Consider the following 17,682-nt stretch of genomic DNA (forward strand, 5'->3'; position numbering starts at 1 on the left):
AAGCACAAGCGATGATAATGATGCTGAAAATGACATTCTGAAATGCCCTGACTTACTTAATTGTGGGGTAGACTTATTTCTTCCAAGAATCAGTTCCCGATTATTCTGTGTTGAGTAAAACATTAGCTATACACAGAGCTGGGACTACAAACATATAGTTTCTGTACAACCTACTTTCTATAACAGAGAGGGAAAAAAGTCAAAGTAGTCCTTTGTCTAACGGCTCCAGTGTCTGATAGACAAAAATCTATATCAAATTAACTAATATTCTAAAAACTGTGCCAACTTATAGGGTATAAATTATACATTTTTTTACCCAAATAACTTTGTCCAAAGGTCTTCCCCCAGTCATTCTGGGTTATATCAAGTAGACCAACAATGGATGATTTACAACAGCAAATATTGCCAATCCAACAACAGCTTAGCATTTCTTCTCGGAATGCATTTCTCTTGCATCTTTTACCTTTTTTTCTTTCCTTTATGTGCTGCTGTGGTAAGGGGGAAAATCACTTTTTATTTTTTTCTTTGACCTGATTTTCCAGAAATTAAGACATTTGGATCATGTATAGATTTCTCTCATTCTCGAGAAATTCAAGAAAAAATAAACTGCTAGTAGTCTTTTAATTTTTTTCCCACTACCTGGCATCATTTTGTTAATAATAATCTAAAAGTGGACTCTGTTCATTCACTGTCTCTTATTTCTGTAAATAAGTTTGTTTTTTGGTGCTGTCAGCAACTCTTTGCTATGCACTGTAAACTTGAAAGGAAGAGTTATTAGGTACATGTTAGTTTACTAACTGTCCTTTCATAAGACAAATATTTTAGAAGTGAATTTTGTACATCTAGCACCTAAATATTAGGTAAGATTAACTAAATTACTAATACACTATCACACTAGCTAACATTCCAACAAAAAAATGAAATGAAATAAAACATTTACAATCATTTTCTGGAAGGAAAGTATCATGATCTATTGGCTTCTTTGCATTGTCTCTAAAAATATGTTTTTAAGTGTTGTCTAATTATAATATATTTTTATATTTTATCTAATGTGCTATGTCAAATATCATAGGAATTCACAGTATTCCTTATTTAGGTATTTTTAAGTATGCATAAACAGATGCATTAGTAAGAAGTAATGATGCAAAGATGTGACTTTGTATTTATGTTTGCATTCACATATATGCAAGTCCTTTGATATTAGCATCTGAGAGTAAATCAACAATATCCATTTTACTGTCATGTACTTGACACTGAGCGAGTGGATTACGCTGTAATTATTTCAGCCAGCTCTACTAATCATTTGTCTTGAATTATGTATTTGTTTGTTTAACTCAATATGGTGTGTATATTTTGGCCCCCATCACAGTAAGTGTAGAATTCACAGCAGCCAAAGCAGAAAGTAAGGAAATGCAATCTGAAGATACAGATCCAGCATTGTAGTTAGAGTATATGCTACTGATAATACAATCTTTGGTACTACACACAAACTCAGTTAGGCACTGACTATTGTGTCTTTTTAACTCACCGTGGGTTAGAGTAATTGCATAGTGATATTCTGTTCATTATTTCATAAGTAAGGATGATCTGTTTTTTAAATGAGGGAGAAGATGATGAAATTATTACACAAAATATGGAGAGGAAAACTGTTTTCTTTATGTCCAAAATAGTGGCTTATATCAGACAACTCTCCCACTGTGAACAACCATACTATCAGAGGAGAAAAATCATTATTTGAGAGCAGCTAGAGTTTAAGAAAGGATAAGAGAGAAAGAAAGCAAATTGAAATACTCCTAAATTTAGCATGCTTTATTCCCTCCAGGCTGTCTTGAGTTAGATGTAAATTAGATGTATAATTAAAACATAATAACAATGACACAGAAGAAACAATGGTGTAACCACTTGTCAATAAATAATGAATATATTGTAAACATTTTTCATCGCACATAGAACATTTGAAATATTACTAGAAAGTATATGCCAAAAAGATAAAGAATAATTAGTCCAAATGGAGATAGAAAGGGGGAAAATAAGGAATCGAAGAAATTTGGATAAACAGCAAAATAAGAAATTCAAATATATATCTATATTGAATATGTATAGTTAATTGTATTAAGAGTAAAAAGTCCATATACAGATTTAAAAAGCACTAGTTTATATTTTTATCAGAAATAAGAAATAAAGGCATATATAAAATCCACATATAATATTAAAATGATAGATAAAAGATATGAATGCAAACCCAAATCAAGAGAATGTGGTTTAACTGTAAGCTAAGGGGAAAGATAAATATTCAAAATAAATAAAGGACACAATTTCATAAAAATAAATGATTAAGTTCAGTATGATACAAAAATCCTAATGTCTTATATGTCCCTGATAGTATATGTTCAAATATACAGTAAAAGAAAATTGACAGAAAAGAAGGAGCAATAAATAAATAGCACTGAACTCCACTGAAAGACGTAAAAATACACTAGCGAACAGTTGAACATCGTATCTAAAATACATACGGATAAAACACAAAACTATTATTACTAAAATCAAGAATCACTTATTCAAAATACCCTCTCAATAGGCTATTAATCATATCCTAAAATGCAAAGTATGCGTATTTAATACATCAATGATTTAGTAAAATGAATTACAAAAATAAATTAATCACAAATATTGGAAATTAAGCCTTGTACTTCTAAGTAACCCATAAAAACACAATAAAATCACAAAGGTAATAATCACATTTATAAAATGAAAGATAGCAAACTTAGGACCTGACAGCATGTGTGGATTGCAGCTGACACATTGCCTCCCGGAAATGAGCTTTAACTGTATGTCAGTAGGGAAGAACTGGTGAAAATCAATTATCTAAGCATCTACTTTCAACAGGGCTGAAAGCAAACAGAAAATTATCATGTAAAAGTGATAGAAAGCTGAAAATAAATATAACAGAAAATAATGAAATGGAAATCAAATCTACAGCACTGAAATCCAACAAAGGGAGTAAGTTTTTATTCACAAGGATGAGTAATATGAATATAATCTTGCAAAAATGTCATGTTCATTACCAATATTAGAAATTAAAAAGAGGCTAACAATGCTCGATAGGAAATGTACTCATTACCTTGCTCATGTAACTGTAATCCCTCTGTATACTATTTTTACAATAAAAAAGATTTAAAAAAAGAAAAGGCTATAGTGACTACGTCTGTAGATACTAAAATCCTAATAATTGAAATAATTATCCTACTAGAATTACTTGTGCAATAACTTTTCAAATATATGTTATGTCTAGATTACTAAGTTTCATAGTATTCAATATACATAGGTGAAAATTGAGGGATTGTGTGGATTTGGGAGAGATGAGGGAGAATGATCAACATGGTGTTATTGACCAAAGATGCATCGTGTTCACAAACTGAGGGGTTGAATTGAACTACTTAAGATAATAAAAATAAATTAATAAGTAAAAATACTCTTTACAAATTTCCATAATAAATGAAATGATTTAATGCTTATGTAATTTTCTATATTGAATAAATTAAATCTACAACTACTAAGTCTTCATGCATAAATCTTGACCATCTTGATGACTCAGTCACCTGAACTATCAGTGGTAAATTAAGAGGAAGCATTTTCTTTTTTTTTTAATTGTGAAAATACAGCATAGAGGAATTACAATTACTTGGGCAAGATAATGAGTACATTTCTTATCAGGCATTGTTGCCTCCTCCTTTGTTTCCCCTTCCCATCCCTTCCCATCTTCCACCTACCCCCACCTCTCTCGTTTTTCAACATAACGTCTTGTACATATCATTGTTGCAATGGGTCCACCTGTATCCCTATTTAAACAATTTGTTTTTTCCCTTCCCCTCCACAAATTATACCAACATCAAATACAGTGAAAGCATGGGTTGGTTATACCATGGGGGAGGGACATACAAAACAACAAAGAAATCATCTTATAAATATGTTAGAAACAATAGCAAGCAAGAAAAAAAACACTTGTGTCCCTATCTTGGGGTTCATTTCACCTAACATCAACTTATCTGACCATTTCTGCTTGTCTCAGGCATATACTAGTTATTGAAGATAAGGGAAAGCATGGGTAAAGGAAGCATTTTCTAACTGGTGGCATAAAACCAGAGCAATCATGATATTGAAACTAGAAAAAAAGTGTTGTACTAGACACTAGTGTCTCATGCCTGTAATCCTAGCTACTCAGAAGACTTAGACCTGAGGATTATGGTTTGAAGCCAACCTAGGCAGAGAAGCCTGTGATACTATTATACTAATTAACCAGCCAAAAGCTGGAAGCAGAGGTATGGTTCAAGTGTTATAGCACCAACCTTCAACAAAAAAGCCAAATTAGAGTATTAGATGAGTTCACACATCTTTACCAGAAGACACACCACTACACACACACACACACACACACACACACACAGAGAGAGAGTTAAAAAAGAAATTATCAGCCTGTTCATACAAATAATTCTAGCTCACATATTCACAAATCATAATCACCAATATATAAAAATTGTATAGCATTCAGAGAATGCCAGTATAAATTACATTTGAAAACCTAATACTGCCAATGACTATATTGAGAAAAGTAAAGCATATATAATCAATCTTAATAGATTCACAAGAAGCCATTTACTCAGTTCTCATTCAAGATAAGACTTGAAACACTAGAAATACACTAGAAATGATATAGAGAACAGTTACAAAAATAAATAAAACATAGTGAATATCAAACATTATGGTGAAAATTGAAATTTTTCTCTCTGATACTGAAAGTGAGTTCAAGTTGCTTATTTTGACTACTATTAGTTAAATTGAAGCCATAGCAATATAACAAGAACTAAGAAATTAATAAATGCATAAATATTAGAAAATGAGAAATAAAGTTTTCACTAGAGAAATACTTGAATAAATATATACAAAACAAAAAGCATCTATAGTTATAAATAATAGTTTGTACAACTTTTAATAAAAATATTTTTATTTTTTATTTTCTATAAATATTTGGAAAATAAAATATACTACTCATAAGAGTAAAAATCTTCAGTTACATAGAGACAAAAATGTAAGACAGGAAAACAGAAAACTAGAAGACATTACAGATCAAATATATGAAAGAATATTAAGATAGATGAAGGCTTATTCAAAGCTTGATGATTTGCAAGACTCAAATCCTAAAGATAACAATGCCATTTAAGTTTCTGTATAGATTCTAAGCAGTATCTATCAGAATTTCCACAACTCTGTGTGTGTGTATGTGTATGTATGTGTATACATAATACTAAAATGAATGACTTGTCAAATGATACTGAAATTTTCATGAAAATATAAAGTGCAAAAGTAATGAGAAATTTATAAAATAGTGCACAGTATATGTAACTTGTTGTCAAAATGCCTAGATACTTATTTCTGTTTTGCCACTTCCTGATTTTGAGAAAATGGGATCACACTTGTCCAGTGGACTTCATACCTCTTTACTATGGTATATAATCATGTAGATGCTTTTTCAACCCTTTACTGTACCCTGAAATCATGTTCATATATGTATGTACATGTATGTATATTTATGTATAGATTTCTATATATAGTCATATATACATATATAAGCTTTAATTCCCTGATAGCATATATACAGTTGCTTGTGTTTGACTGTTTTAAATGTACTATTATTGTAAAGTTGTATTAAGAACATCAAAACTGAACATTAGAAATTCTCCACCTTTTCTCTGCAACACATCAGTCTCTCTAATTCAAATTTTACTATTTAAGAAATTATAACGAAGTTCATAGTAAAGGAACTTGAATATACTCAGTATCCTTGAATTGGTTCTACTTAAAACAATGGAGGAAAGCAAAGGGAATTTTTTGATATAATAGAAGAATGTAAGCAGAAATCTCATCATGGAAAACTGAAAGGTATTGAAGTATCACAGGGAAAAAGAAATTTCTTGCACAATTGTATTTATTTACATGATGTACTACAGAAAAAAGAGAGATGTGCAAGTTAAATGTATGCATGTAGCTGGAACTCTGAGAGAGGAAAATTAATACTTCGGTGTAACATTTTAATCAAAAGTTATAGGAAGGAAAGCCAAATAAACCATGATGGTCCAACAAACAAATACAAAACTTATATGCAACCACAAACCAAACATATGAAGCCAAATTAATGAAAACACAAATTTTCATCCATAGTATGGACCATGGAAAAACAATCAATCTCATACTGGTAAATGATTAAGTAGATGATGATTACAGAATATGTGTTGAAAGGATAAAAGGAAATGGATATTAAATTTCCATGCTTTTAGTTGTTAGTATTTCATTTTACTTTAGAATATGACTTCTTGAAAATTTTATTTAAGAAATATGAAGTTTCCAAGAAGGTATTATTCCAATATTCTTAATGTAATGTCTTTGAGTCTTTACCCCATAAGACCAAACTTTTACAATGATAATTAAAACTATATAAAAATTAAAACTATATTAAAATATAGCTTCCTGGTTTCTCAAATCTCAGTTTTTGTGAACTGAAAGCTGAATGTGAGAGGTCCTTTTAGATACATAGAAAAAATCATGGTGTAATTTCAAATTAGATATACAACATCTGACAATAGCAGTCCCACTCATCATTAAAATCATATTTTCTCCAGAGTGCTTAAATCAATTAAAAATGTCTAAGTCCTTAGCTTTCTGGATGAGCACAAACATTTTCTCCCCTGGTATGAAAGAATTAATATTGGTTAATAGGAAGGCTGTGATCAGGATTTTGCCCATAAGATCCTATAACTATCATTTGCTTAAAGTCCTGATTGATTGTAAAACTATCCTTTCAATTTGGCTTAGATACATGGAATAAATCAGCTTTATTCCTTTTGATACACAATGGTTTTCTACATTTTTCACAGTTCTAGGACCAAATTTTTTTATAATACTCACGGTCACATAATCCCTCTATGTACACTAGAGGGCAGAGAATTCTTTTTTTAAAATTTTTATTTTATATTTTAATTGTCAAGGTGATGTACAGAGGGGTAACAGTTCCATAAGTGAGGTAATAAGTACATTGCATGTCAAATTTGTTACCCCTTCCCTCATTTTTCTCCAACTTTCCCTCCTCCTAACCCCCAAATTGTACAGATCATTTCCAACATATTGTCTTATATATATCGCTGGTGCTTTGGTTCCCCCTCGTCCCTTGTCTCACCATTGTGGTTCCCCTTCCTGTCCCTAATTCAACTAAAGTTCTTAATAGGTTTTCCTTAGAATGAAGACTATGTTGGAACTTGGCATTAAGCTATCTGTTCTAGTATTAGAGAGGTTATGCATAGTAATAGCAGTGGTAGTAGTAGTAGTAGTAGTAATAGTGTATAGAAAAGTGCCTATTATAAAAATACCAGGAGCATTTCTATGCTGAGAGCATTCATTAGTTATTCGCATTCTAACCTGTAATTGAGGTAAATGACAATGTTGGGGTTGGTAATAAATCATTACTGCTTTTGAGATGATCACTGCATATGTGTGAAAAATGTATCTCAACAAGTTGTATCAGTCACCAAAGAGTTTAAACATATCTACTTTGAAATTATTTTCCAAGATCTTTTTTTTTTTTCAAATTCCAGTGTGTCTTATTTTAAACATCCTAAGTGCCTATTGTTTCTATCTTGTACCCAATTGTTTCTATCTTGTACCCAGTTCACATCTTCCTATTTTTGTTAACTTCCATTGGGTCTCACATTCCTATTCAATGATACATCCCCATAATCTGCATTTCCCCATTGACTGTAATTTACTGCTTATACTTTCCACCCTTGAAATTGTAGAAGGCTCAAGAATTATTGGTTAATCAACAGACTCCAAAATATATCTAAATTTATCAAGTCTTTTTCTTACAGTCTGAAAAGGCTGTTTTTTCATTAAATGCCTGCAAAAACAGCAGCTCATGGAACAAGTTAGAAGAAAATTCCCAAGTAACTTACTCTTGGCAGTATTCCACTACCTTTGATTATAAAAGGGCAAAATTAACGGGCAACTCATGAGGCTGTGTGACAGGTAGGTGACAGGAAGTCACCACTACTCACGTGGGGAAAATAGGAAAAGGAGTTTATGCAAGGTGCCAGTTCCATCATTTCTCCAGCACTTGTGTAAACAGCCTGATTTTTGTGGCCAGTTGTATGGTCTTTTTCTTCCAGACCGTTTTGTCACATCTCATATGTTTAGAAAATTAATCTTTAATGAATGCTAATCAAGATTCTAATTATAATATCTTTATATTTAATGTTTGTGTACCAGATGAAAGGCAAACATTTTGGGGCCAGTCACAAAGCACATGAATAATTTTCTTAGAAGCTTGTCTAATTAGTTTTATTACTCTATAATATCTTTAAAATTTGAACTGTTATCAATTCATGAACTTAGATAAAAGTGAATCTTCCGTTATTTAAATATGACACTCATGCTGAAAATTACAAGTTTTCATTACGATCATATGTGTTTATCCAATACAAATAAAGGTAACATATCTAGGGATTGTTTGGGTAATAGGGGACAACAGTTTTCTGTTAATGCATTTTATTTTCCTTTATTGTTTCTTCTTGTTCAAGAAATATATATATATATTATTTATAAATAAAGTGAATTTTTGGGATATTAACATACTAATGATAAACAAGCACATAATTTTGGAACCAAAGCAAAACAAAGCACAATACATTTTCTTCTCCATGAAGTTACTGGAGGTTGAACTCAGAACCTTATGCTCTCATTTGTAAGCTGAAAGGATTCCAAATGCAGCTCTTCTACATGAATTAGAATGATGTTATCTAAAACATATTTCTGTGATAGAAAAGAGAAACAATTGAAATTAATTTACTTGGATATCCATTCAATTCCTTCTTCAAAATACCATTTGAGTTACTCAAGCAGTCTAACCTATAACCCTCTCCTGAGAATTTTGATGAAATAGTTTTCTCATGTATTCATTCATTGTTTACCTACTTACTTATTCCATAAACAATTGCATGTATATTCACGGTTAAAAGGACAAAACACTTATAGACAAAAGCATTCCATATACTCTAGGAGAGACTATTCTATAACAATGCAATATATCTACCATAGAAATCATTTATTTAGGGAATGACCAAAGAGTAAGGAACCTTCTCTCTGCAATAGGCTATTTAGACATTAAATCATCATTCATGGTCCATACAAAATTATCAGTGCAGACACATTGGAGAGGGAAGCTGACTAGAAATAACACTTGTCTGTAGATCAAGTATGGTCCTCAAGTCAAATGTTCTCCATCTTTCTAGGAGAAGGAAAAAAAAAAAGGATTTTTTTGTAAGAGATAAGCCTTGTGGGTAATCTTGAATGGTAGCAAAAATTCAGTAATTACCAAGGGATATTATTAAATTATTTGTAGTTAGGTATAATCACTAGTATCCTTTACATGCCAATGGAGGCTGCAAATATATAACAACGTGGACATACTCTATTAACATTTTAGGTTTGCTTTTAATTTTAAGGAAATATACTACAAAATACAAAGTGGAAATGAAATGAGCATGAGGATGTATTTCAGTGGTGGATTGTGCTCATCTACCAAGTGGTCCTGGGTTCTTTCTCAGCATTACAAAACAGGATGAAGGAAGCCAGAGAAATATATGTTCAATTCACCTCTGTAAAAGGCATAAAATAATTAAGATATAAAACACCTGCTAAATATTAAAAAATGATATAAAACACATGACATGAGATTCTTAACAGCTATGAAAGATACATTCAAAATTTGGTGCTCATTTTTGCACAGCTCATTGTTTTCAAAAAAAGTAATTTGCAAAATACCCGTGTTCATTATATATTAAGCACTTAGTTGCTTGTAGAGATGTGGAAAATGAAAGGTAATCAATGGAAAAATATTCTCTGTCATTCATGCCCTATCATTTTTTAAGTGATATCTTTCCAATCTTTCCTAGCTCCTAACAGAAAAGGTTGGTGATATGTTACTCTGGGCCCTAGATAGATAAATAATATTGTGTCGGAAATACTACATACATGAAAAGACACATTGGTTAAATATTGTAATATAACCACCAAAACAAATGTAGAATTTGTTTCTTATGCTTAGATTTTACCACCTGCTGCTGATCCAGGCCTAGGATATATTTTTCCAATTGTAAGAGAATAAGAAAATAGCAGAATTATTATTTTCTTGAAGCAGAAAAAAATCTGTGCATGAAGGTGTGTGTGCATGTGTGTGAATGCACGCACGCGCGCACACACACACACAGACAGACAGGAATGTGCCCGGTAGAGAGGGAAGATAATGGATGCCATATTAATAGACTTGGTTTAATCAGACAGTCATTGACACTGACTCAATAGATTAACATTTCCTTTTACTACAAAAGAAATTCAATGCTATTTATTTAAAGGGCAGGATAACATTTGTTCGCACTTTCCATTGATAGGCTGATACATCTCTTATTTTCTGTCTATTTTTTAATGTTTTTTATTGTAAAGATACTGTGCAGAGGGGTTACAGTTACATGAGTAAGGTAATGCGTACATGTCCTATGGAGCACTATTACCTCCTCCTTTGATTTTCCCCCACCATCACTTCCCTCCCCACCTCTTCCACTCCTCCCTCCCCCCTCCAAGTTGTAAAGTGCGTTTTCAGCATAGTGTCCTGTATATCTCATCATTACAATGGGTCAACCTGCATCCCCATTTAAGCATTCTGCTATACCCCTTCCCCTTCCCAAATTACAAACATGTATACACAAGATGAAGAACACCTGAATCAAATACAGTGAAAACAGGGGTTATACAATGGATGAAGATCTGAACTTGTAGTTCAATCTGAGCTGAACATTAGTTACTTAATAACTGAATGACTATATTATATGCAAGCATATCTACTAGCAAGGACTTGTAATTATTTACACTACATACAATTTGGGAAAGAATGAATATTGTAGAAGGAATCACTAATAGTTGATAAATTGCAAGTACTATACAAGAAAATTAATCAACTGAAAGGACTTTAGTAAGGAAAATCATAATAAGCAAAGTTATTGAACTTAATTTGTACAGCTTCTCAGGTGGGTTGTATATCATAAATACAATTCTGAACATATTAAATAGTGGTACAACGCATTGGCTATATTCAGCCTAATATTTTGATTCAGACCTCAAATGTAGGTCAACCTTGAGATAAATATTCGAAACAAACCTATAAACATTTCTGTGGTTGTTGTGATTAGTTACATGAATATATATGACTTCATCCATATTTTGCTATGAATGTGGCTCATATTTGAAAGAGAAAAAAAGTGGAAAAGAAATTGAATGATTCATGATTATGCAAAATATTCTTCCACGAATAGACAGTTGACTGTGGATGATGCTGTTTAAATAGATAACCACCAAATACCATGGTTAGAATGCTCATGGATGTGTGCCTCATTCTATGGGAACCCTTTTATGTTTTATCATACAATGTTTATGTTCCTTTTATAGCATGTTAAATTCCTTAATTTCAGGTTACTTAAGGATAAAATGCAATTAAATAACTTGACCAGGATCAGGTAGTTAGGAAAGGGTAAATACCAGGCTCCTGATTTTCATTTTATTGCAAACGATTCTCCTTTTCACTTTCCAGATGCTACTCCTAAGCTCATGATCAGGGAAAGAGAGACAACTTCTTAAGAATATAATCTTTCTGCACTCAAAATGTGACCTTTGCGCAATTTTGTTGAATAGATAAAGCTTTAAATGTCAGTCTTTTGTCTTAGAGACATGTGTAATACTTTCTTTTTAGACTTTCCTTTCTATCAAAACAAGGGAGGTACATGCTTCCTCTCTGAATAAAGAATGAATGAATTCATTAGCCACACACAGCAAAAGAAGCAATGCAACATATGAGACATTGAGACCATCATATCATTTGGCATTTGGGAAGAGAATTTATGTTCCATTACTAATATGATAGGAATTCCATCGAATGGAATTCACTTATCTACGGTCAGGGTAGTCACGGTACTTAACTGACAAATTCAAACCTTGAGGTACAGCCAATGGAGTTAACCAAGTGTAAATCTGAGCATAGCTAGGATTAGTGTGTGTGCTGCAGACGTTACTTTTATATTTACCAAAATTTGAAAGTTTTAGCGATCAGGACTTAATCAATTGTCAAAAAGAGAAATTTAATATATCAGATTCAAGTCTGTTTGTTCATATTCAAATCCAAACATATTTCCCTCTTGGCTTGCTTATAAATATTCAGTGCCACAGAAACACAAATAAATAATTGGCCATCTCCAATGCATTCTGTATAATTTACAACAGATCAAAAGATTATTACATGCTAAAGTCAGAGTCAAATTCTATTGCATTGATGAGAAGTGAAAAATAATAACACAGCCCAAGCCAACAATGAATTAATGGACTTACTGAATCTGTGTGTGTGTGTGTGTGTGTCCATCTGTTTATGTGTGTAACTATTTTAAACTTAAGAATTTTTAGAATTAAGAACTACATATTGAATTCTGTTCTCTGAAAATAGGCTTGAAAAGATTAGAAGATTGTTTTTGTTTACCTCAAACATTTATGAAAATTATGATATCAAGATAACATAAATAATTAAATATAAATAACTTAAGTAATTAAAATAATATTACTACCTATGTCCTTTGCTAGTATATGTCTGAGACAAACAGAAATGGTCAAATAAGTTGATGTTAGGCGAAATGAACCTCAAGATAAGGACTCAAATGTTTTTTCTTTCTTGCGATTGTTTCTAAAATATTTATAAGATGATTTTTTTGTTGCTATGTATGTCCCTCCCCCACAGTATAACCCCTGTTTTCACTGTATTTGATGTTGGTATAATTTGTGGAGGGGAAGGTAAAAAACAAATTGTTTAAATAGGGATACAGGAGGACCCATTATGTCGAAAAATGAATTTACAACTTTGGAGCGGGGTGGGGGCAGGAGTGGAGATGGGAAGGGATGGGAAGGATAAACAAAGGAGGAAGCAACAATGCTTGATAAGAAATGCACTCATTACCTTGCTCATATAATTGTAACCCCTCTGTAAGGTATTTTCACAATTTAAAAAAAAATCTTAATCTCATAGAAACATATCCCATGGTCAATTTTTATTGAACAACAAAATTTATTTTACCCATCTGTAGCTATGTTCCTTTTATGATTACTAGCTGATTCTTCCCTTCTATTGAGTTTTTGATCCTTGTAGATAGATAGATAGATAGATACATAGATAGATAGATAGATAGATATTATTACCTTGAAAAAGTAATAATATCCCAAAATAAGTTATGCTCTACACAAAATATACAGAAATAAATCACTTAGCATACAATTTATATTTCTTTTAAATATTATATTTATATCCATGGAATAAAGCTTGTTTCCTCTGTTTGTTCAGATGTGTTCTTTTATAATCTAAGGTCTAAAAATGTTATTTGGAATAAAAACTCATATAACTTTTTAAGTAGTCAAGCATTTACTATTTTTTTTTTCCATATGGACTGGTCAGATGCCATAATCACCATGTTAGTGTAGCAGAACTTGACCCAGTGAGGGAAAAGTTGAGTTGCACGTTACAATGGAATGCCCTCAATGCTGATGTTATTTTTTCCTTCCCATAGGGAACCACAGTCAGATATCACGCGTGCCTGTTGCTATTAAAGTGCTGGATGTCAATGACAACGCCCCTGAATTCGCATCCGAATATGAGGCATTTTTATGTGAAAATGGAAAACCCGGCCAAGTAAATATCTCCATGTTGTTAATGCTGAATATGTTTGTATACAACTGTCTCATATTTCTTTAACCTGCCTTACCCCGTGCATTTGCATCGTTTGTGATCTGCGGTATCCCAGGAGAGAAACACACCCAAATGGGAGCAGAAAGGGACTACTTTTCTGCAGATGTTAATTCTCTTCCTACTTATGACTGAATTGGCTCCTAAAACCAGAACAACCTACTCTACCATGAACTCAGAGTCAAAAGCACTGTCTTAAAGTATAAAAGGTTTTAGACAATAACTGGGATTTTCTTAGAGTGCTGGGCCATTAACTGTAACTTCCTGGTAACAGACAGTAAGTAAGCTCAAAGGGAATTGATTTTCCTTTTACATTATAAGCATACAAATAACATACAATAGTGTATTCTAAGAAGACTAGTAGGCTATAGGCAATTGTAGGAAGTGGGTGATGGGATCTGGACAAATGTAGATGTATTTATATGTTTAGATAAACATGAGATGGACAGCTAGTTTAGATATGCATGTAAAGTGCCTAAGATTGTGCAGTGGTGTGTCTTTTTTTCCCATTCTGCAACATATGGTATAGATAGGAATAGTGAAGAGAGCAAAAAGAAAGGCAGAAGGCAAAACAGATGGAAGACAAAAATAAGGAGAAAAATAGGAAAGGTAAAAGGAAAGAAGAGAAGAAAGCGAAGACGCAAGAGAAGGAAGAAGAGAAGAAAGGGGAGGGGAAAATAAGTAGGCAGGGCCGGAGAGAGGAAGGAAGGGAGGAAAGAAGGGAGGGAGGAAAGGATCAGAGGGAAGAAAAAAGGGGGATGGATGAAAGGGGAAAATGAGAGAAAAGGGAAATAAGGATGGAGAAAGGATGGAAGGAGAGAGAGGAAGTTAGGAAGGGAGGGAAATAAAGAATAAGGAGAAAGGGAGGGAGGTAAAGAAGAAGGGAGTGAGGGTTAAACAAGTAAGAAGAAAAATAAAAAATAAGAACCTGCTATTCACTGAATGTCAAAATGGAAATAGCCTATGTAAAGTTCTACAACCACAAATGTAATAGATTTATTTTAACAAGGTGCCAAAGTACTGTATGTTTAAGAAATTTATCATTTTTCAACTTCCTAATTTATTTCTGGATGGTGACATTTTAATTTAAATAAACAGCAGCTGACAGCATGACACTGGAGTTGTTAATCCAACTATTCTTGTGCCTCATGTGGGTGTTAGGAATTAAACTTACTATTTGCCAAGCAGCTTACCTGACAAGAGTCAGACTTTTTTTTTTTTTACCCCTAATGAAAAGAATAGCACTGTAGCTTTTATTTAATTATTACAAAAGGTGAATGTGTTACCTGCCCATAAAACAGTGGGCAATTTCTCCTATACTATTCACACATATCTGAAGGATTAGTATTGTTTCCATCTACCAAAATCTGACCTCTCTGCACACAAGAAAGCTACAATTCTAATAATAAAACCAATTATTTTTAAGAACCTAGGCATTGTTTACTCATCAAAATATCCAGCTTTAGCAGTGGTACACTTTTGTTTTTATAATATTCCCCACATTAGCATTAGATGTTTCTTAATTTTATCATGTGAAATTTCCCCCTATGGTTTATATATTTTGAGAATATGTGTGGTCCTTTGGGGATTATGATGTTGACGACAATGACTCTGTGTGTGTGTGTGTGTGTGTGTGTGTGTGTGTGTGTGTGTGTGTGTGTGTGTGTGTGTATGTGTGTGTATGTGAACACATATCCCAGTAAATATCTTTTACCTAAGTTGTGTATCGATTTGGCAGGGAATTTGATCAAAATATGATAGGTCAGGTTCAAGGATATGCTGTTGTGTGGACTGGAAAATTGCCGAGATAATGTAGTCAGACAGAGTTATATGCTAGACATTTTCCTATCACAGTATCTGAAAAAAATAAAAACAATCTTTAAGGATTTAAATAAAATCTCATTGCTAGTGCAGAAATCATCACGCAAGTTCTGAGGTTGATGGCACTGATGTTTCAAACACTTGACATTTTGGCTTCCCATGAGATATTGACAGGAATGTTTTTGGGGTCTGTGCAAGTCTGGAGGCTTAATCTCAGAATTTTGACTCTTTCCAAGGTTTGAATGATTTTTTTTTCAGCCATTCTTCAAAAACTGCATTGTTTCTTTATCTTTCCTATCTAATATCAAAATAAAGAAGTTGACTTATGACTTTTTTACAAATCACAAAAATTGACTTGTTTTGTAAAGAAATTGTGTGTGTGTGTGTGTGTGTGTGTGTGTGTGTGTGTGTGTGTGTGTGTGTGTGTCCCCATATCTCTAATGGATGTGGATGTGTTTGGGCGTGGTCAGGTAGAGTTTATTTGGTTACATGGTCAATTTTTGACTATTTAACATGGCTTTTGGACATACAGCTAGTTAGCTGTATGCTTGAGGCATACCTATGCCACTGCTCATTCTTTTCTGAATTATTTGAACTATTGTGTCAGAATTCAAGTTTATTCCTTATGTCATTCCTAGGCCAGCCTTAATACTCAACACCTAATATTTATACTGAATTTTTTTTACCAAATTCACTTATTCCATCCACAACTTTGGTACTCATTTACAAAGGTTTGACATATATACACCTGTCATCGTCTCTTGTAATCTGCACCAATGACTGACTCACTGCACAAGTAGACTATCCATTCTCAGATTATCACATTGTCATGAGCACTCAAGATCAACAACTGCATTAGGTCTAAATTGATACTCATCTCAATATTTTCCACAATGAATGTCTGCTTTGTAATAGTTTCAGAGAAGGACAAATGGCATTGGAGTGTGTGTTTGACGCAGAAGGTATGGATTTCAGGCTAACTCATATGGAGTTTCCTGGGAGAAGCTGTTGCTGGAGTCCTTTAGTAATAATCAAGAGCAAGCCATTAACACACCTTGTCAATATAAACTGCTTGAATTGTGAGGGCCTAGGTAAAGAGGTGTTTAAAACATCTTATAGAATGAGAAACCATGTCATTGCCAGGTGTTGGTGGTTCATGATTATAATTTTAGCTACTCAGGAAGCTAAAATCTCAGAATCTTGGTTTGAACCTAGCTTGGGGAGACATCTCCAGGAGACTCTTTTCTCCAATCAACTAGCAAAACCTGGAGATATGGCCCAATAGCAACAACTCAGCCTTGAGCAAGAAAACCAAGCAAGCTTTTGAGGCTCTGAGCTCGAAACTCAGTACTAGAACAAAAGGAGAGAGAGAGACAGAGAGAGAGAGAGAGAGAGAGAGAGAGAGAGAGAGAGAGAGAGAGAGAGAGAGAGAGAGAGAGAGAGAGAGAGAGAGAGGAGGGAAGGCAGGAAGGAAGGCAGGAAGGAAGGAAGGAAGGAAGGCAGGAAGGAAAGAAAGGAAAGAAGGAAGGAAGGAGAAAAAAAAGAAAGAAAAAAAGAAAGAAAGATATAATCTATAAATATAGAGTATCTATTGAAATTAATCTTTTCTACGTAATTTGAAACCTATAAACAAAATCAGAATTTAAAAGAAGGGTGAGGCCCTTCATATTTCATGGCAATTATTACTTGTTCAGGATCTATCTGTTCTAGAAGAGATACAGGCACACTTTGAAAACAGGATTGGAAAGTGTACCACTCTCATTCTACCACATTCTTATAATTCTGAAGTAGAAGATTATCTAGATATCTTTTTCCCATCATAGGAAATTTGAGGCTATAATCTACTACACAAAGTCAATTTAAAACCCTTTTGATTGGACTCTTTTAAAATAGTTATTCTGTTACATAAGCCTCAAAAGAATTATTTATGAATCTTAGTTTTTTTTCTATTTAAAAACAAAATTGAATATTTACAGGTAAGTTGCCTC

The 17,682-nt window shown here is 32.9% G+C and overlaps 1 protein-coding gene across 4 annotated transcripts in view; it reads left to right on the plus strand.

Annotated features, from left to right (window-relative positions):
- LOC138815454 (cadherin-8) overlaps window positions 1-17,682 on the plus strand; it is a 360,916-nt gene that overhangs the window by 278,392 nt on the left and 64,842 nt on the right. For all 4 annotated transcript variants that reach the window (XM_070004893.1, XM_070004891.1, XM_070004894.1 and 1 more), the window contains exon 9: window positions 13,698-13,819. In XM_070004893.1, coding sequence (XP_069860994.1) covers window positions 13,698-13,819 — 122 coding nt within the window. The remainder of the gene's footprint in view (window positions 1-13,697; window positions 13,820-17,682) is intronic.

Source organism: Dipodomys merriami, unplaced genomic scaffold, assembly GCF_024711535.1.
Source record: "Dipodomys merriami isolate MVZ:Mamm:240054 unplaced genomic scaffold, mDipMer1.0.p SCAF_64, whole genome shotgun sequence".
In the NCBI taxonomy this organism is placed as follows: domain Eukaryota; kingdom Metazoa; phylum Chordata; class Mammalia; order Rodentia; family Heteromyidae; genus Dipodomys; species Dipodomys merriami.